Genomic DNA, 22,760 nt, shown 5'->3' on the forward strand with positions numbered 1-22,760 from the left:
TTTTTCCCAAAGGGGATAACTATACATTTCTTGGCATTAAGCTTGAGCCCATAGCAAGTTAAATAGGATTTGTAGTTTATCCAATAGGTAACGACAAAAGGGTTTACTACAAGTGGTCACACCTGGATAAAACGTAAGGCTCAGATCAGAGGGCAGGATTTTGTTTGACATGTACAATTTATATAAATAAGAACAAAGTTTACAACAATATATACAGCAATAAATATAGAAAGTAAAACAGTTGACCCTGAAGTGTTGTTGTGGAGTATATTGCTGACAGTGGTAAAAGGGCCTTAAATGATACCTGTTGAAATCATTTTAGCATGAAGCAGTGGTCACTGTTAAGGCAAATGTGTTGCTGTGTGCAGGTTGTACTATTCTGTGAATCAGAGAAGGAATATTTACCCAGAAGTCTGCCCTCTCTGGCTTACATGAGCACTCTGTAGGATGTCTCAGAGAAATAATTTCATGCTGCTTTGATAATAGTGATGACAGTGCAACAAGGATGATGATGATGAATATCACGGCATTGCCTCAATTAATCATTTTCTATGTGACATGAAGTTATGTTTCATGCCTAAGTTATTTAATATGTGACTAAAACATTATTAATAGTTTTATAGTTCACATTTTACTAAGATAAGACTAATGAGTGTTATCTCAAATGTTCAACTTCTCTGATCAATATGAAATATGGTTATTTACCTGGTATTTTTGCAAATTTCTGTTCTCACAGATGTATTTTCTTCTTTTTTCTTTCTAGCAGCAGTTTATGGAGTTCAGAATAACCTCGTACCAAGCCCAACCGTAATATCAAGCAATGCAGTAACAACTTTATCAGGTCAGTCTGTCTTAATCCAACAGCAGTAGCAATGGAATAGTAATCAGTGAAGAGGGACAGAAACTAATTGTATTTTAAATATCCCAGACATTTAAACCTTAACTGCCCAACTTTCCTAGTAAAATGCTTAGAAATGTATAAAAAATGGGTATATGATTCAGATTTACTATGTATAATAACATCTCTTTTAATTGGCATGATTATTCAAACCCATAATGCATAAAGCCTTAGAATGCTGCTACTTAAAACAGAGATTCTCAGAGTTGCAAAAGACAAAATCATTTTGGGGGGCACACCCATTGCACTACCTGACATGGTGTCAAGACCCCACACTCCCGAAGTGTACATACATCACACATATATATTTATATACTAACACACACACACGTACACACATATATATATATATATATATATATATATATATATGTATACATACATACATACATACATACATACACACACACACAGTGGATATAAAAAGTGTACACACCCCTGTTAAAATGTCAGTTTTTTGTGATATAAAAAAATGACACCATAATAAATCATTTCCAAAAGTTTTTCTCCTTGAATGTGAGCTATAACCTGTACAATTCAATTGAAAAACAAACAAATCTGTTAGGTTGAAAAAATATATAAAAAAATAAAAAACGTACAATACACTAGTTGCACAAGTGTGCACACCCTTAAACTAATACTTTGTTGAAGAACCTTTTGATTTAATTACAACAGTCAGTCTTCTTGAGTACACAGACTCTGATTAAAGTTCAGCTGTCCTAGTAGTATTTTCCTGACATTTACTCAGTTGCCTGCTACAACAAAAGCCATAATTCGCAGAGAGCTTACAAAGCATCAAAGGGATCTTATTGTTGGAAGGTATCAGTCAGGAGAAGGGTACAAAAAATGTCCACAGCATTGGATATACCATGGAACACATGAAGACAGTCATCAAAAAGTGGAGAAAATAGGGGGCAACAGTGACTTTGCAAAGAACTGGACGTTCCTCCAAAATTGATGAAAGGACAAGATGAAAACTGGTTAGGGAGGCTACCAAGAGACCTACAGCAACACTGAAGGAGCTGCAGGAATTTCTGGCAAGTACTGGTTGTATACTACATGTGACAACAATCTCCCGTATTCTCCATAGATCTGGACTATGGGGTAGGGTTGCAAGTTGGAAGCCTTTTCTTACACAGAAAAACATCCAGGCCTGGCTAAAATTTGCAAAACAATACATCAAGTCTCCCAAAAGCATATGTGAAAATGTGTTATAATCTGATGAGACCAATGTTGAAGATTTTAGCCTCAATTCCAAAAGGTACATTTGGTGCAAAACAACACTTCGCATCACCAAAAGAACACCATCCCCATGGTGAAGCATGGTGGTGGCAGTATCATGCTTTGGGGTTGCTTTTCTTCAGCTGGAACTGGGGCTTTAGTCAAGGTGGAGGGAATTATGAACAGTTCCAAATACCAGTCACTTTTGGCCCAAAACGTTCAGGCATTTGCTAGAAAGCTGAAGGTGAAGAGGAATTTCACTTTTGACCACAACAATGACCCTAAGCATACATCCAAATCAACAAAAGAATGCCTTCACCAGAAAAAAATTAAAGCTTTGGAATGGCCCAGCCAGAGCCCAGACCTGAATCCAATAGAAAATCTGTGGGGTGACCTGAAGAGGGCTGTGCACAAGAGATGCCTTCACAATCTGATAGATTTGGAGTGCTTTTGCAAAGAAGAGTGGGCAAATATTGTCAAGTGAAGATGTGCCATGCTGATAGACTTCTACCCTGAAGACTGAATGAAGTAATTAAATCAAATGGTGCTTCAACAAAGTATTAGTTTAAGGGTGTGCACACCTATGCAACCAGCTTATTGTACATTTTTTATCTTTTATATTTTTCCCCTAACAGATTTGTTTTTCAATTGAACTGTATAGGCTATAGGTCACATTAAAGGTGGGAAAAGTTTTGAAATGATCTATTGTGGTCTCATTTTTTTATATCACAAAAACCTGACATTTTAACAGGGGGGGTGTACACTTTTTATATGCAGTGTGTGTGTGTGTGTGTGCATATATATATATATATATATATATATATATATATATATATATATATATATATATAGATATATAAATAAATATATATAAAATCACACAGTCAGAGAAGAAAGTGTTAACAAAACATTTACTTTCTCACTCTTCTCCAAGTTGAACTGCTATTACCAGATACCAGCAACCTTCCAGTACTAATGTTTTGAGCATCACTCCACTGCCCCCCCCATATAAGATTCGGTTCTTTACCTTTTAACTACAAGTTTACTTATCTCTTAACAAAATCAAGTCTAGAACTGTAACGAAGCTATACTATTTAACATAGTAAATTAGATAAACATTAATTCAATATTTGCAGCTATTTATGTGAAATAAAAACACTAAGTAGATATGCTTCCCCCGGTCCTAAATATTGCCCCAGTTCATTCTTGAAAGTGGAAAATGATACTCAATTAATAAACTAGTTTTGCCTGGTTAATAATCTGCAAGTAATAAAAAATGAATACTTCTCTCTCTCTCTCTATATATATATATATATATATATATATATATGTATATATTCACACACACACAAATACAAGTAAACACACACAACATAAGACAAGGTTGTCTCACTGTTGTATACACATATATATTATACAAATATATATATATATATATATATATATATATATATATATATATATATGGGTCTACTTCAGAAGATCGACAGACCATTTGATCGACATTCATTTGGTCGACAACTCATTTGGTCGACAACCAGTATTCAAGGCATTTAACAGGGATTTGCCCCCCTCCCCATATATGTACAGGGATGAACTGTGTTGTGTGACTCCAAACAATATCTTTTTTGTTAATCATCAAGCTTTGATACTACTTAGATATTTTTGTACTAAGTATTAGTATTAAAATATATTCTCTACAGTAGTTGTTTCTTTATATAGGCAAGGCATGCCATTAATTATTAATAAGTTTACTGTATGTGTTTTCTCATTCACATTATTTATTCCTGTTCATTTTGTAAGTTATATATATATAACACCCAAGCATGTGCATGCGTGTGCACACACACACACACACGCACAGATTATGCAATGTTCTTATGGGTGGTCATTTATCACAGCAAGTGTATCTATGTTAGGAATTTAATCAAGTTCTGCAAATCTGAAAAAAATATTCTTAACCATTACATCTATATTAATTACATCTATTTGCATATCTTAATTGTTTCCCTATTTTTAAACACATTAAGCGACAGATATATGTATTTTACTGTAATTACATTTTATAGTCTGAATCTAGGTTGTCTACAACCGAAGGATTAATTTACCTTCTAATTTTAAAAGAAATGTGAAATAAATGAACCTGTTTTGCTGTAGAATCTCTTGGTTTTGACCATTTGACTTTCTTATTGCAGGATACAGTGGACAGAAGAATACTCCCCAGAGCCCAACAATAGTCAGCACTGGAGTTTCGACCTCAGCAGGTGGATTTGAACACAGTACGTATTGGATAGGCTTTTATTTTCACACAGGAGTCTAGTTATACACTAAATCACCAAACGGGAGCAGACATATAGTCTTTATTTTATACCGTTTGTTTCTCATGCTTTCATTTTTCCCAGCTCATTGGTAAAAATTTTTGGTATTATAAACTGTCATTCTGTAATAGTAAGACGTGTTTTCAGACAAATCCACACGTCCTCCATAAAAAAATCGGCAGCTAACTCAGTTCAGTGAATGGTCATGCTGATCATTTAAGCTCTTGTTTGTGGTATGTAGCACTCCATTTTTTAAACCATTTGTACAGATAATTGATGTCACACTTTGTAGTATAATTGCTTATCCGCGTACCATAAGAACGTCACTATGTAGTATAACTGCTTACCCGCTTACCATAACAACTTCACTATGTAGTATAACTGCTTACCTGCATACCATAAGAACTTCACTATGTAGTATAACTGCTTACCCGCTTACCATAAGAACTTCACTATGTAGTATAACTGCTTACCCGCGTACCATAAGAACATCACTATGTAGTATAGCTGCTTACCCGCTTACCATAACAACTTCACTATGTAGTATAACTGCTTACCCGCTTACCATAAGAACTTCACTATGTAGTATAACTGCTTACCCACGTACCATAAGAACTTCACTATGTAGTATAACTGCTTACTCACTTGCCATAAGAACTTCACTATGTAGTATAACTGCTTACCTGCATACCATAAGAACTTCACTATGTAGTATAACTGCTTACCCGCTTACCATAAGAACTTCACTATGTAGTATAACTGCTTACCTGCATACCATAAGAACTTCACTACTTGCTACATTGCCCAGTCCATCCTTTTCAACAGCCCCTGATTTCTGGGAACTTCCACAGTGTAGCCTCAAATATTTCTGTTCCTTTTCCAGATGTGTGTGATTAAGGGGAAGGTTGTATGCCAACAAATAAGTTACCAGACACTGCAGGTAAGGTGTAGTGAAAATATATTTTGTAACAACTTCCCCTTTGTATGTTTTTTTCCCCCAAGTGAGGTTTTCCATATCTTATGTAGATGATCATATAGAGCATTGTTGCAAGAATTCCTATGGCTGTGATTAGCCACAAGCTGACATCAGTCTTTCAGTGTGATTTATTCTGAGCAGTTGGACATTCCTATAGGCATGAAGCTACACTTTCTCACAGTGACCATTAGGGGAATGCCTGACTAAGTAGACAGAATGTACCATGCATCCAGTTCAATTCTTTTTTCTAGTTTCAAATAAAAAGTCAGTCTACTTCAATTTGTATGTTCTAGTACTGTACTTGCCCTGTCCTTTCCTTTTTTTTTTTTTTTTTTTTTTTTTTATAAGCATCCCCACAGGACTGAACCCAAAGGCTCCTCTGTCTGTGGCCCATTCATTCCATGGGGAACTCAGAGCCCTATGACTCATTAGTTCCTGCCTGAGACTCCACCATGAGCTCAGCCACTAGTGGCAAGAGTCATGTGGTAGAGTGCAGGCCAGCTTTACTGGTCCTGAGGGTTGGCCTACCTTCTCCACCTGTAGACCACATCGTCCTCTAGTGGTGGTTCTTCTGACCTCCACTATAGCTGCCCACTTAGGGTTTCCCACAGCTCACAGTGCAATTTGTCCATGGTAGTATGGGTTTATCAGATTTAAGCTCTATGGGATAGTCACCTAGTGTTGATGGTAAGCAAGCTCAAACGAAGCCAAAACCAAAAAATTGCCTGCCCTGGAAATCCAAATGAAGGGTAAAAACCAAGTTGTGTAAAAATACTCCTTTACTCAAAGCGAGTGCAAAGCGAATACAGTTGGTATAATCCCAAGCACAAAATAACGCCACAGTAATGCGTATGTTTTCGACTCAATACATACAAGTCTTCTTCAGAAAACAAAACACAAATCATTATTCATGTAATGCCTTATATATCACCACCACCAATTCAAAATAAGTCAATTAACCAATGAGATCCTCTCCAATATTAATTAACCTAATTGAACAGTGAGTTGTATTTGAAAAAACATTCCTTAATAAACCAGCACAGTTGATGTATTTGTTTAACTTATTTGTAGTAAATAACGAAGTAGAAAAATATTAAAATATTAAAATATATAAATAGATACAATAAAATATACTTTGAATGCCATTTATACTTTAAATAAAACACATTTTAGTTCGTGCTGAAAAAAATATTAAATGTTGTCCAATAGTGCCCTCTTGTGGTAAATTTACAAAATTTACAAAATTTCAAAGCTTAGTGGCAAGAGTCATGTGGTAGAGTGCAGGCCAGCTTTACTGGTCCTGAGGGTTGGCCTACCTTCTCCACCTGTAGACCACATCGTCCTCTAGTGGTGGTTCTTCTGACCTCCACTATAGCTGTCCACTGAGGGTTTCCCACAGCTCACAGTGCAATTTGTCCATGGTAGTATGGGTTTATCAGATTCAAGCTCTACGGGATAGTCACCTAGTGTTCCCACTAAGCGTCACCCATGTGGTGAGTCAGAGCCACCTCCCCAACAAGGATGAGTAAACAAGCACCAGTCACTCACCCCTGTCTTCACCTGCCAGCTTCAGCAGGAGCCTAAGCCTCTACTCAGACTTGGGCTGCCTGCATTATTGTCAGGACTTTATCCCTCTATACTATGGAGTGGTTAAATAGTTTTCCTGTGTTTGTAATGATGTTCCTAGTTTCTGATACTTTCATACTTTTTTTTATTTTATTTTTATTTTACATTTGTTGACCGGGCAAGTCTGGCTGGATATATGTCCATTTTCAGCAGAGACCCGAGGAGAAAAGCTCCACTAATATATACTAGTAACTGGCATAAAACAACAAATTATAAGAAGCTACAGAACTATTTACAAGTAGCATAGCAACAGTATGGAATCAATTTAACAGAAAAAAAAAATACCACGAGGATCCCTAACCCTACAATCTGAGTGATGCAGGAATTTGGATGCAGAAATAAAAAATAAACAGACACTAGAGTCTATACAATATTTACAGTATTAACAAATATGGTGAGCATTTTGTGCATGAGCAAATAGTTATAAGACCCAGAATTACACAGTAAGAAGTAACAAACAAGGTTTAGATAGTAGATGAGATGACAGGTTGGAGTAATATATCAAGTATAGAGTGAAAGAGACAGATATAGGAATAGTAATGTCCAAGTAGATGCCAGGTGAGCTACTGATGAGGAGAAGTAATATTGAGAGAGACAAGTAGAAGAGATGGGTGTATAACAGTAGGGAATTGAGAGAAATTTACTGGAAGAGAAGTGTAATATATACGTAGGATGCTGGGGTCAGTCAGGATTTGAGCAAGGGCAAAGCCAGTGAGTTTTGAAATGGTCCTTTAAATGTTTCTTGAAAAGTTGAGATGAGACTAAAGTAGTTAGTTCTGAGGGAAGTTTATTCCAGTATGAGCCAACAACATTTGTGAACAAGGAGTCACCAGATTTATTGTTAGATTTGAGAGTTTTTACTAGCAGTTTGTTAGCTGAGCGAAGGGAAGTAAGATTCTTGTAAGGGGCTACAAGGTTGTTCAGTATGGGTGTATTAGTGGGGTAGTAGAGAATTTTATGGGTGATAACTAATTGATGTAGAAGAATAAGATTTTGAAGTTCAAGCCAGCCAAGGTTTTTGAGATTAACACAATGATGGGTACAAAATGGGGAACTTGTGGCAAACCTAGCAATGCTATGGTAGGATGTGGCTAGTTTATGAAGGTTAGATTTTGATATGTTGATAAAAGATGGAGAGGCATACAATAATGTAGAGATGAGATGAGTTTGGGCTAGAGACACCCTGGTAGTTGCTGTAAGAAAGGGCTTAAGTCTGTAGAGGGCACCTATCTTTTTATTAACTGCTTTGATGGTTAGGTCAATGTGGGAATCAAAGTTTAGTTGATTATCTATTGTAAACCCTAGCAGTTTAGTGGAACAATCAGGTGTAATGATCGTGCCATTGTAAGAGACAATAGAAAAGGAGAAAGGGGCAGACTTAAGGTTTGGAGAAAAAAGTAATAATTTGTTTTTTTTGGGATTGAGGAGGAGACAGATTTGTTGAAACCAGTTTTCTACTGCTGTAAAGACTTTTTGGGTGGAAGAATGGAGTTCAGCTGGAGATGCAGCAGTACAGATGAGTGTTGAATCATCTGCATACTGAATGCATGTGGATGTTGGGAGGGAAATAGACAGGTTATTTATAAATATGGAGAAGAGAAGGGGACCTAAGATGGATCCTTGGGGGACTCCGATTGTGACAGAGAGCAGAGAGGATAGATGGTTGTCCCAAAGGACTGATTGTTTTCTATCTTTCAAATAGGAGTTAAACCAACGCAATGCCAAAGAGTCAAGAGAGAGAGATTTTAAAGTGTCCAGCAGAAGATGGTGGTTGACCATATCAAAGGCTTTAGAGAGGTCGAGAAATAAAGCAGAGGAGAATAGGTTGTTATTGCGATTTTTGTTGATGGAATCTGTAAAGGAGAGAAGAGCAGTGGAAGTGCTATGGAAAGGTCTAAAACCATGTTGGGTGTCTGCCAGTAGATTATTATGTAGAAGATGATGTAAAAGTTGATGGTGTATGCAACGTTCCATAATTTTAGATAGCGGTGATTGTAAGGCTATAGGGTGGAAATTAGAAAGTTCATTAGTGTTTCCACCTTTATGCAGTGGAATGATATGGGAACCTTTCCAGAGGGAAGGAATAGTAGATTCGGTTATGGTTCTGTTAATTAGGATGGAGACTGGGTATGCTAGTACTGCTGCTGCTAGCTGCAGATATTCAGCTGGTAGTTGGTCGGCTGAAGGAGTACAAGGTTTAAGTTTTGAGAGTAGCTTATGAATATAGGTTGTAGAGACTGTACTAAATTTTAGAGAGAGGGTGTTGTTATGAGGAGTGATATTTGGAAGGGAAGTGGGGGGAACCATAGTGTTTGCTAGAGATGCGACTGTATCAGAAAAGAAATTGTTGAATGTATTGGCTATTATGTTGGAAGGGGTCTGAGCTAAGTTACCTGGAGTGGGTGTTTTGGAATTCCCAGGATGGAGCAGTTTATTGATTCCTGACCAAAATTTTTGGGGGTTATGATTTTGATGATATTGGAGGTAGAAATTCTTTTTAATCGAGAAGGGTAAGTTTTTTTGTACTGTTTCTAAGGTACCTGAAGTTTTGATATTTGCATTTATATTACCACCATATGTATAGCTTGAAACAATTTTCTGTTTACTTGTCTAAACTGTAAACACATATTCTTCTCCTTTTCTATTGTATCGCCCAGGCTATGGCCAAAATATGTTATTTTTTGGATATCTTCACTACATAGGCAAACATAAATAGATAAATAAATAGGTTAGAATACATGTAAATCTTTTAAGAGAAAACATTGAACTTGCTATAGATATGATCTGCCTATGCTTTTCCAAGATTTTTAACTTAGTTCTACACCTGTCTGATTTATTTATTTTATTTATTTGCATCTGTTTAGCAGGAGATTCTAACTGGGAAGCAAGAAAGACTTTCCCTTTTCAGTGGAGGCCTGTGAAGAAAAACTCAGCATATTTATAATATGATACACATAATGGTAAATATATAGTAACTGAAACAAACAATAATTGGTAGATATATAGTTACTAAATAAAGGAGTAGGCAGAGTTAACTAAACAATGGAGAAAACAGAGTCATTGACATTTACACAATTTACTACAGTTATTTAGATCATGAGTTCAAAAGATAACATTGCTATTTTGTTGACAGATGAGGTGTAATAGGTAAGGGAGAGTGTTGAGAAGATGATTAGAGTGAAACTTTTTTAAACTGAAACTTAAGTCTTAGATGGCCTAAGGAGAGGGGGGGGGGGGATTTGGGAAATAGGTGGTGACAGGCAGAGGCCAAGATGTGTACATATCAAAGGAGGAAAGAGAGGACTGTGAGAGAGGAAAATGGTTACACTGGGAACAGAGCCAGGAATTCTCCAGGTAGTCCTTAAATAGACTTTTAAAGTTCAAGTTGGTAACACCATTCAAGTAGAGGGAATCACTGTAAGTATTGAGAGATTTAGTGGTAGTTATGAGGAATTTATCAGTAGAATGTAGCTTCCTGTTTTGTTTGTATTTCTGAAGGATGGATTTTAAGGATAGGCATTCGTCAGATTGGGAGTAATATACTCCATCCATCCATCCTCAACCCCTTTTCCCCATTTTGCACATGGGGTCAGGGTGTCACTTCAGCAGTGACTATCATCTTGAGCCAAGTTTTATACCACCAGGTGGCTAGCCCTGACATGGTAGTTCATTCGTAACACTCACTCGCACACACACTCTCACCTATGTCCAATTTATAGTGTCCAATCCACCTACTGCATGTCTTTGGAATGTAGGAGGAAACCAGAGCACCCTGAGGAAACTCATATGAACACAGGGAGGACATGCAGACTCCTTTATATAGATATACACAGAGACAGAGAGACAGCATGAGTGAGTGATATAGATATATCATTATATAGAGATATATGCTTTAATATATGACGCCTTGGAGCTTTTTTCCCTTGGTCTCCCCTGAAAAATAGTTGGACTTTCCCAGTAAACACATCAATCAATCAATCAATAAATAAATAAATATTTATGTGTATGTATGTGTAAATATAGATATATGGTTCTACTCTGACCCAACGAAAGCTCACTTGTGTGAATTGCAAGTGAGTGAATCCACGTCAGCAAAAATGCACTTTCGAGAAGTTAACTTCACAGAAGCACGGTACAGTGGGGTAAGAGAATAAACTCTTTTCCCCACTGTAGCGTGATCTCAGAGTTGGTATATTAAGTAGTGGGGGGTGCAGGAGGGCTTGCCTCCCTGCAAAAATGTGTGTAGTGTGTTTTATTTCTGTTTTTTTTTTTTTTGTGAATCAGTGAAAATCGCAAAACTGCATTTTTACTGAAATGCACTTTCGCTGAAGTGCGATTCGCACATGGGAGCTTTTGGTGGATCAAAGCAGATCCATATATATATATATATATATATATATATATATATATATAAGAGAGGTGCATAGCTATATCTAATATCTTTCTTTATGTGTGTGTATACACAAACACACACATATATATATATATATATATATATATATATATATATATATATATATATATATATGTAATGCACGTGGTATGGTGACATCTTAAATAAAAAGACTTCAAAACAATAACATTTCAGTCAAAAGCAAGTAAAAATGTGCAAAAGTTATAGTAAAATCTTGTGACGTTAAACCAATGGGCCTTAACACTATACCAGTGAGGGGAGAAATAGGCTAGAGGGCATAGCTTCTGAGTTTTAAGTGACTCAGAGATTTGGATATGGCTGAGGATTAAAACCAGTTTCATGGAGAAATACAAAGCTGCTCAATGAAAATGTAAGAGAGGAAATGTCCGGGTATGAAAATAAATAAATAAAGCTCCACAGAAAACCAAGGGGTATCTAGAACAGTCAACCCAGTGAGGTGAGTGCAGGATGCAAACTCCACAATTTCAATTTAAAGAAAGTAAAGAGTATGGTAACCAAAACTTTACAGGCAAAGAGACAAGGTTTCAGAACAGAAAAATAAAATAAAATAGAAAGAACATAGACAGAAAGGGACTCAAAGCAGTAGCAGTATTAATACCCTCCTTTGATGGTATGTGAACAGTATAGAACATTATTTCCTTACAAAAAAAAAATCAAAAGAAAAAAAATATAAGGAATACCAAAAAGTGATTTTTCCGTAATGCATTAAACCATATCTAATTAAATGCCAACATGCTGTTATGAACAAACATCTCTACAATAAAGTAACTACATAAAAAGAAATGAAACTGGCTAACCATGTTTACAGAGACATCAACAGCCCATATATATTTCACATGTCACTAAAACAACAGCACACTACTAAACACCATACCAAGAGGTAAAATAGTAATGCTACACAACAAAACAAGAAAAAAAAACACTAAAATACATCTACAATACCCCCATCAGTCTCCTAATTCATATAATAAATAAGCATTTTTTTTCTGACAGAAGGTTGAGTCATCCTCCCAATATAGAGGTTGGACCCACACACCCCTCAACTTATATATAAAATGACTCCAAGGCAACATCAACACCTAGTAAATACATAATCCCTCTTGAAATGTTGTTGTTGTCTTTCAGCTTTTCCCGGTTAGGGGTCGCCACAGCGGAACTCCGGTCCGCTAATTATTGGCAGTAAATTTTCACAAACGCCGAGGTGCCAGCTTGACATTCAACATTCAATGCAGGCATGCCCATTTACGCATGTCTTTCAAATGCCCACACAACCGCGGGGAAGACTTGCAGACTCCACACAGAAGGCACTCCCCACACTCCAGCCGAGAATCATATGGGAGAACCTCTTGCTGTGAGGCAACAATGCTACCACTGCACCACCATAATCCCTCTTGAAATATATATTTTATTCTACCTATATTGCATATTTCCTGGGTTTGTTTTGACAAAGTTGCTAACTCATGGTTGACCACCCTTGTTTCATTAAACATTACTTATGGCATCACCAGATCTTAATCCATCTTCCACTATGATTTGTTGGGGATGCAGGCTGGGCAACTAGATAGTAGCTGGGGCTTATTCTTCAAAAATGCAAAGTAATAGACTTTTGTGGGGTAAATGAGGGTCAAAAAGTATTAGCAGAAAAAAAAAACACCATATGCTATAAATGACCACTGCTAAAGTATGCTGTACAGTATGATACAGCAACGATGCATGGGCTGTTGGGCTTTAGTCTCAAGAGTGTGGCCTTTAGAGAGGCAGATGCTATCCTTCAGTTTGCAGAGTATTGATGTGCTCTCATCCAAATATTATATACAGTTCTCAAGACCATATCTGGAAAGATGCACAGTGGAGGATTAAAGGGAAAGTTTCATAGCACTGAGAATGTACATAGTAAAAACAAGTAAAGGGAACAGAGAGCTGAGATCTGGAAGCATTACACCACTGAAGGTAAGTAGGTGATACAAGCACTGAATGGTTGGGGAAGAGGTGGGCACATAGGGATTGAAGGAAAGTTTTCAGATGGGAATCAGGAACGATTACTTCAGAAGCAGTTGTTGGGGCCACGGAATGCACTGTCAAATGAAGTAAGAAAGACAGGCCTACAGAGATGTTTAAGGGCACCTAGGGTATCTGGGATAAAGACGGCTAACTATGTGTGACTATAAACAACAAATAGGCAGACATGAAGTCTTATATGTTCACAGTTTTATAGGTTTATACTGGGCTAACCATTGCCAGCCTCTTTATAAGCTTAGCTGTGCACTCCAACCCAGTTTTGTCCCAGAGTTTCTTGAATACCTATATGGTGGTGTATTTTAGCAAAGAAGTAGCTAAGGGTTATATGGGGAAGTGTTAGTTAGGGATTAACTTACGTAACTACTTTTCTCCCCTAAACGTAGAATTTCTCCTCCGTCCTTCAACATCATATCTAGCAATGACACCATTATCTCCCCTGATGACCATACAAAGCTTCTAGGCGTAATAATAGACAACAACCTTAAATTTGATAAACATGTCAATCACATTATTAAGTCCATCAAAAAATAGCTTGGCTCCCTGTACAGAGCCAAACCTTTCCTCACACCCCTAGCTAGGGTAGCTATTGCATGATCATACCCCCTCTCTACCCTTATGTATGCCACCCCTGTACTCCCCAACCTATCCAGAACCGATATCAACAAATTATCAGGATGTTACAATCATATAGCCAGATTTGCTACTGGCATGGCTTTTAGGACCCACCATTGCCAGAACCTCAAAGCACTGGGATGGCTAGAGTATCCTACCCTTCTATAGTTCAACCAGCTTATAGTAGTGCATAAAATATTCCATCAACCTGATAACACCCCTGCCCTCAAAAATATTCTCAACCCTCATAGTGCCCCCAGGACATTGCACTCACCTGATAAACTAATGATACTGATCCAAAAATCCAACAACTCTGCAGGCGATGCTATATTTGCCAACTCAACTGGTAAAATCTGGAATCTACTCCCTACTACCATTACCAAGGAAACCTCACTACCCCTATTTAAAAGAGAACTCAAAAAATACCTCACATCTCATTGGCTGTGCTCTTGTGCTAAACCTGACTAACAACTTCATTAATACATGTCTTGCTACCCAACCTGCTGTTTAGCCAAGTATCTATGCCTCATAACATCTGAATGTCTAAGCATTGTGAATTATGAGATCTGATATGTCTTTGCCAATCAGATGTAAGCCTGCACATTGTGTATATTGATATCTGCCTATATTCTTTGTCTATATTTTTCTAAACATGTCTGCCTGAGTGCATCACTCAGTGATGTATGTACCATCTCTTATTTGGTATGTGGAGCTTTTCTCCCCGGGCCTCCGCTGAAAATGGACATATATCCAGTCGGACTATCCCAGTCAACAAATGTAAAATAAAATAAATAAATAAAAATTTACTGTCGACCTCTGTCCATTACAGGGGCTCAAACAAGGGGTTAATTTGCAATGTCCCATCCAATGACCAAGATTTCTTTTGAATAGGGTCAGGGATGAACTCTGATTCACATAGATGGTGAGGTTATTCCTTTGAGACGCATACCAGTCCCTCCAGCAGGTTCTATTCATGTCACAGACAAAGTTTATGTCCTTGGAACTAGTGTTTCTCATGCTGTTTGTCTTGCAGATGTGCAGGAGATCCATCAGAGATGGATCTGAGGATGCCTTATATGCTAGGCGTAGATCATCTCTCAGTAACTGGTAGGTGATTTAGTAGAGAGACAGGACTCTAAGACAATCTGTGTAGGACAGGGTATTCATACCCTGCTGGTGAGAAACCTTTGAGGGTGTACCAACTGTTGCATGTGCCTTGTTAAGTACATGCCAAAGGGGCATGTACTCAGTGATGAGTCTGATAAGGGCTGAGTAGAGGAGCACTATTGTTTATACATGCTATATGCCAGCAGGCCTCAAACAGTGAGGTCAGCCTTCTTAGACAGGCCCAAACCCATTTCAGGGGAAGCCCGAACATATCTATTGTTTATACATGCTATATGCCAGCAGGCCTCAAACAGTGAGGTCAGCCTTCTTAGACAGGCCCAAACCCATTTCAGGGGAAGCCCGAACATATCTGAAATTGTTGTGTGCATTAAACATTATTCAGTGTTTGCTTTGGGCCAGATTGAAAATTCAAAAAGACTTACTCTCAATTCAAGTGGCTTAGTCATTTGTGCTGGACCATGCAAAATACAAAAGGAAAATAGTCAATGAATATACAGTATGTATATGTTGCAAACCAAAGCTACTACTACTAAACCTTATTGACTATTTGAAGTTTATGTCTATGTTTCATGTTTGGAGGTTTGTCTGCTTCTTTTAGAATATCAGCATATGCTTTTCTCTGATTTATTTATTTTTTTATATCTAGGATTTTTCTAAAGTTTGTGGGAGGTTCACTGTCAGAAGCCACCATACTTTTAAACACAGTGTGCAGTTACATAGCAATCCTGTGCAAACTGCGTTTATGACACGGTTATGTCAGTAACACGATTTATAAATGTAACTCTTACTACTGACATGGAGTGACTACTGTTATGAATCACATACTGTACTCATAGTCCACACTACTATGTGCCTCAGAACTTTACGTTATTGTATCACAGTTACACAGGCCTTGCTGTTGTCTCTGTCATTGTATCACAGTTACACAGGCCGTGCTGTTGTCTGTCATTGTATCACAGTTACACAGGCCTTGCTGATGCCTCTGTCATTGTATTACAGTTACACGGACCTTGATGATCCCTCTATCATTGTATTATAGTTACACAGGCCTTGCTGATGTCTCTGTCATTGTATTACAGTTACACAGGCCTTGCTGATGTCTCTGTCATTGTATTACAGTTACACAGACCTTGCTGATACCTCTATCATTGTATTATAGTTACACAGGCCTTGCTGATCCCACTGTCATTGTATTATAGTTACATGGACCTTGCTGATCCCTCTGTCATTGTATTACAGTTACACTGGCCTTGCTGATGTCTCTGTCATTGTATTACAGTTGCACAGGCCTTGCTGATCCCTCTGTCATTGTATTATAGTTACACAGACCTTGCTGATGTCTCTGTCATTGTATTACAAGATACACAGGCCTTGCTATTGCCTCTGTCATTGTATCATAGTTACACAGACCTTGCTGATCTCTCAGTTATTGTATTACAGTTGCACAGGCCATGCTGTTGTCTCTGTCATTGTATCCCAGTTACACAGGCCTTGCTGTTGTCTCTGTCTTTGTATCACAGTTACACAAGCCTTGCTGATGTCCCTGTCATTATATTGCAGTTGGACAGACAGGCCTTGCTGATGTCTGCCTGCCAGCCTTTGTGCTGTTGAATGCCTTGCCCAAAATAACACAATGAAGCAGCAGCCATACATCGTACTTAGTGAATCTTTGCAATGATAATCAACTGAACAGAGTGAAATTACCATGAGCAAGTTTCTAAAACATGGACATCAGGCTGAAACACTTCACCATAGAATATCATCTGACCACACTGATAAAAGATCAGTGGATCTCCTCATGACATAAGCAGTGACTGTCTGCTTGGTCACTGGCTTCATTTCCACCAGTAACAGAACAGCTGAACATTTGCTATGTTTTCCAGAGGTTCCCCACTATCCTGCCACTTAAACTTGCATTCTTTGTGTACATATGATGTATGCAAAATGTGATTATGTATTACTTCATTTCCAGTTGTAGAAAAATGCTGGGAAACAATGGGCAGTTTTGTCTCTTGTTGGCACTTCTGCTGCCCCTTTACTGGTGACATATAACCTTAGCTGCTACTGCTCTGACAATACCCTTCCTCTGAGTAGCTCTCCATCTCATTGGCAGAAAGTCTTCGTTTATAGTAAGACTAAAAGACCTGCATAACTACAGCTTACATCATTACACTGCAGAGATGTGAGGTCCCAAAGGTGTATCAGTTGATTTGGCCGAATATATAGACATTAGTAAAGCTTAGACTTGTGTGTCATTCTTTTCACTTGGTGGTGTGCCTTTCCTGTATGTGGTTAATACCTGTAACATGGAGTGCTGTCTTGTACTGCTAGTGCCTGAATACATTATCACAACCATTGTCTGTGCATTTTTATTGATCATCTTATAACTTAACTTGTGCAGACTGGTGGCACACCACACAGCATGCCATGCTCGTTTCTCTGTGCAGATATACCAAGATCAACTTTTGAACATTTCACCCTCTGTGACCATGACTGCAGAGCTGGGTGCTTTAACATGCTATGATAATGAAGATGTTCAGCCGATCAAGTTTTCTCATTAGTGGAAATTTTGTAACATCACTGCTTTGGAAGGGTTGCATACTTCTCAACAGTCCAGATTTTCATCTCATAGTTTTAGTCCATTGACACCATTCTTCATAAAATTTGTGGTTTTCTGTCAAATCACTGATGGCTGTAATCATTAAATATTGATATACATTTGAGTTTCAGACTTCATGCCCTTCAAAAAATGCATGCTAATACAAATCCTGTTATTCTAGCAACTTAGTTTATAACAGCAATATTTAAACTCTGTCCCTATTTTTTAGGCTTTGTCCTTCCATTATTTTAGGCTTGGTCCAGATTTCTTGCACTATGAAGTTGAGAGGTATGGATGGTTAAGGTAGGCGGTTAGAATGCACCACAGGAGATTCTGTAACAGGCAGGGTTTCCCAACCTCACAAAATCTCAAGTTTAGGTTTTATTGATATAGTTTGCACTGATATTTTTACTCTACTCTGAAAGCTGAACAGCATATCCGCAAAGGAGGAAGAAGATGGTCAGACTAGTCTGGCACATAACAACTGCTGGTACTCAGTTGTAGTCCCACAAGTTGTGTAGGTCAGGTCAGCTGGTATGAAGTTATTTTTTTTATTGTGCACATAGCTGAAGGAATATTTGCGTAGCTGTTCTGCACAGTGTACTGCTGATACACAGTCCGTTAAGAACACACACAGGGGCTTACTCAATCCTGCAGTCATGTTTAAGAATTATTCAGGGATTACAGTTATGTTTTTTAATGCATACCAGCTATACTCTATCATGTACAATGATTGCATTTCCTAAACAGAGCCCAAGAAAACTATGCTTTAGGGAAATAAAAAGTAATTCCCATTAGGAAGTATCTGGAAAAATAGAAAATGCAACAAGTAGAAATCTAATTGTGTATTCATTGTTATCACCCAATGACTTCCACACAGTAGTAAGCATTTACCTCTTAACAAAAAAAAAAAAAGAAAAATACACAACTGACCACTTCCTTATGTTTTCTTTTAATAGCTAATGAAACTCTGGCTATAGTCATCCTCTTTTAAACAGGTTTTCTTTTTTAAAATATAATTTAAACTTACTAATTGGTTTGTGGAATTAAATTTGCACTAGCTAATATATGCACTGCAATAGTATTCAGTGTAAAACCTAATATCACAACATTTTACTGAGGGGTTAATTTCTTGTTCTAACATGCAAGTGTTTGAAATGGACAAATATGAGCATTGTGTTTTGTAAAGGTACTTTTCTCTGGATTTGCCAAAGAAAGGAGAAAGGCAAAAACTTAATGAGTGTGTGTGTGTGTGTGTGTGTGTGTGTGTGTGTGTGTGTATACAAATACTAAATATTTTCCTTTTCTTTATGTAATGGTGACTCCATAAGTGATTATATTATGCAACAGGTAACAGGTAACCAGCCCACACATGAGGAACAAAGGTCTTGTTCACAGGATAAAACATTAATTTCAGACAAATTTGCACTCATGATCTTCTGATCACAGTTTTGTGCCTGTGAGACATAATGGTCACTGTTTTTGGAGTCCTCAAGTCTAGTCTAGTTAAATTTGGTTACTTGTTTACGATCTGTTATCAAGCAGTATTTTTTGAGATAGATTTATGGCAAATTAACACTTTGCAACATGTTTAGGACCACTGTGTACTGTTTCTGTGCTGTTTCCCATACACACATATATATGGATACATACAAAGACATCACCACACAAACATACATGCTTTCCCTTCCTTTGATTTTGATATTCCCTGACTTTCTGCTTAATTTAATAATTGAGTTTTCGCTTATTTTCTAGCTTCCACAGGAAACGCCAACAGTGACGATATTTTAAGGAAAGATTACAAATTTCTGTTGCTTGAGAAGGATAACGTTTCCTACAAGAAGGAACCAGAACTGCTAATCATGAGCAAGGATACTGGAAAAGTCTTCACTACCAGTGGTGGTGGGATTACTGGTAAGAACTCCTGGCGGTGGTACCTGTCTGATCATTCCTTTGTGGTATAGATTATTGCATCAGAAATAAATGCACTTGTCTTTGCTAAAAATATGAACATTATTAATATGTTTGTATAGTATCTTGATTGCACATTTTATTTTTATTTTTATTTATTTATGTTTTTTACTATTTATTTCTTAGCTAGATAAACCCACTAGGCACAAGAAGCTCTTTCAGGTGTGACCATGCATTGTACTTTGTGGTGAAATGACTTTCTCAAACACACACACACACACACACACACACATAGTTTGCAAGCGTTAACTGACAGACTCAAACCCATGATCAGTGAAGGAACTTTATCAGCCCATAAGTTTAATACGTTGTGCTTGCCTTTAAGCAGTGGCAGCTGGTGACTTCAAGTCAAAGGGGGACGGCAGGAGACAGATGAATGGGTGTGGATCAATGGGAAGGGGTGTGGCCAACTAGAAAGGGGAGGAGCTATGCTCAAAACCACAAAAACTGTAACTTTAATGAATACGCTGCCTTGAGTGCCAAACCGTCATTATGAGAGTCTAATCAAGACAAAATTAAGTGTAGAAGAAAAAATATTTCAATGCATTGGCTGCATGACAGCTTACTTAATATCTAGATGGAAACAAAAAGGTTGTGAGGCATGGAAAAAAATTACTTTTTAAAGACATTACTGGAATGCCAGTCAAAATCAAGTATAAGAAAAACAAGCAGCATTCAACAAAAAACACTTCTCCTTGCACTGTAGTTCTAATTATAATTTATATTCAGCTTTATTAAAGTTCCAAGTAATATGCTGAAAGTAGCAATCTCTGTGATAACCCCACGTGTAAAAATGTTTCTTATCCAAAAATGACCTGCTGCCTGACAACTATCTACTTGTTTCATGGGGAAAACATGATCAAAGTAAAAAATGAAAAGCAAACAAGAAACAAGCTCAAGACACATTGGTTAAATGATTACTGTACAGGTAATAGACCACATAAGATAGATTGGCATTCTGTTTGGTTTACAGGCAAAGCCTGCAAAGATGACTGCAAGTCTCCAACAAATGTAATGAGCTTCTTAAAATAATGTAATCCTGTCCTTTATTACAAATACTGTCATATGCATTTCAATACCCAAGGCTTATACATTATCTGGTTATGTATGTATTCTCTGCATGGCAACAACAGAAAGGCTTTCAATGTTGGCAATTCTTTAACAGTATGCTTATTAAAGCTTACTTGCATCTTACAATCTCAGACAAGCTTACCTGATGGTCATTAAAGCATTGCTACTTAAACACAGAGCAACAGGCACTTTCTGAGTAATAATAAGCATAAATCAACAGTATACAAATATGACAAAAACCAGAACATTCTGCAAAATCAAGGACAGAATAAAAGTAGCACTTGTGTCTACCTTGGATGGGGGATACTCTGCACATTTACACTGCATAACTACTCCTTGCCCTGCTTGGACACATCCAGAGTCACTACATGGGGGAGTGGGGTGCAAAAAGTATGTCACAATTTGAAATGTCTCTGGCTGACTGTGATGGCCCTGACACATTTGTCATACCTCTCAACCTCAGAACAAGAAATATCAACAGAGCCATACACAGAAGTGGGACAAAGGCCCAAAAATAAGGACAATTTTTAAATATTACTCTTATAAACTTAGAAAGCTAATAGAATAGTAGGTCTTGCATTAGTATGAATTTTCTGAAAGGTATGAAATCTGAAACTCAAATGTCTGTTATTATTTTCTAACTTCCGTCCTTAATGATTCGCCACTAATTTGCCAAAAAACACAATTTTATGAAAAATGGACCAAAATGTAATGCAAAAATATAAAATAGCCACACAATACAGCTGGGAACCTGTCAAAGAAGGGACACTTTTTTTAATATTAGTACTGCTAACTTGAGCAGCTGACAAAATAAAAGAATCTACATGCATTTCTGAAATAACAGTAATCTATAATTCTGATTATTACAGTTATTTCTTAATTGTAAGCCCTCCACGTTTTCTTCCAAAATTGCCATTTTGCAGCGGGATTATTAGGGGAAGAGCAACATTTTGCCAAAATCGAGGACAGTTGAGAGGTAGGATATGCCTAATTCTATAAAGCAATTTATTTGCACTTACCTCTCAACCTGTTAAAGCCGGAAATCTGGACCAGTTCAAATATACCAGGGGGAACATATAAACAGTACTATAAATTGTTGTATAAACTGAGACAATTGATAGAATAACAGGTCTTGCTTTAGCATGCATTTTTCTGAAGGTTATGAAGCCTGAAACTCAGTGTCTGTCATTATTTAGTGACTTAATTCCTAAATTATTTGCCAGAAAACCATACATTTTATTAGGAACAAACCAAAAATAAGAAGCAAAAATCTATTCATTCTGTGAAAATCTGGACAGTTGAGAGGTATAGTTCAGCTGGGGCTGTCTTTGAGTTTGCCACCCTTCCCCCTCACAAAAATCATGGTCGAATGGAGACTCCCTCCTGCAGCCATTCCAATGAACCATTACTTGGCTATTTCACCCCATTTACCATAAACACTAATGTGCACACTGCTTTACTTCTACAATGATTTGGACTTTATTTGAAAGTTTTATTTTGCATTGTACAGCACAAACACTAAGACATCTGCTAAACAAAGCAATGCAATCTCACAATGAAAACAGACTTAGCATTAAAACTTTTCTGCCCTTGAAACTCACACTCATTGAAACAGCATTGAAACCCACATTCAAAGAAAATACATTTTGCCAGTGGCAGATAAAGATTAACTTTGGGCTGTTTTCAAATCATAGGCCCCTTGCACACGAAACATACATGTGGTCTTTGATACACCTTCCTGATTGTATTAAATTATATTCCTTGTACAATATACTACAGTTGTTAGAGGGCGTTTTAAATTTGTTTTGAACATTTTTCCAGTAAACAATGAAATAAAATGCATGCACCAATAATGACAAAATTGCCCAATTTAGAATATTTTCCAG

At 37.3% G+C, this 22,760-nt stretch overlaps 1 protein-coding gene across 4 annotated transcripts in view; it reads left to right on the forward strand.

The window, feature by feature from the left end:
* The window catches only part of COL17A1 (collagen type XVII alpha 1 chain), a 423,506-nt gene that overhangs the window by 108,567 nt on the left and 292,179 nt on the right, over positions 1 to 22,760 (forward strand). For 3 of the 4 annotated variants that reach the window (XM_044055953.1, XM_044055956.1, XM_044055957.1), the window contains exons 12-14: positions 764 to 841; positions 4,315 to 4,398; positions 19,588 to 19,746. In XM_044055953.1, coding sequence (XP_043911888.1) covers positions 764 to 841; positions 4,315 to 4,398; positions 19,588 to 19,746 — 321 coding nt within the window. The remainder of the gene's footprint in view (positions 1 to 763; positions 842 to 4,314; positions 4,399 to 19,587; positions 19,747 to 22,760) is intronic. The other variant, XM_044055955.1, reaches the window with a different exon arrangement.

The sequence above is a fragment of the Protopterus annectens genome, chromosome 14.part0 (genome assembly GCF_019279795.1).
Source record: "Protopterus annectens isolate FY-2018-M chromosome 14.part0, PAN1.0, whole genome shotgun sequence".
NCBI classification, from domain to species: Eukaryota; Metazoa; Chordata; order Ceratodontiformes; family Protopteridae; genus Protopterus; species Protopterus annectens.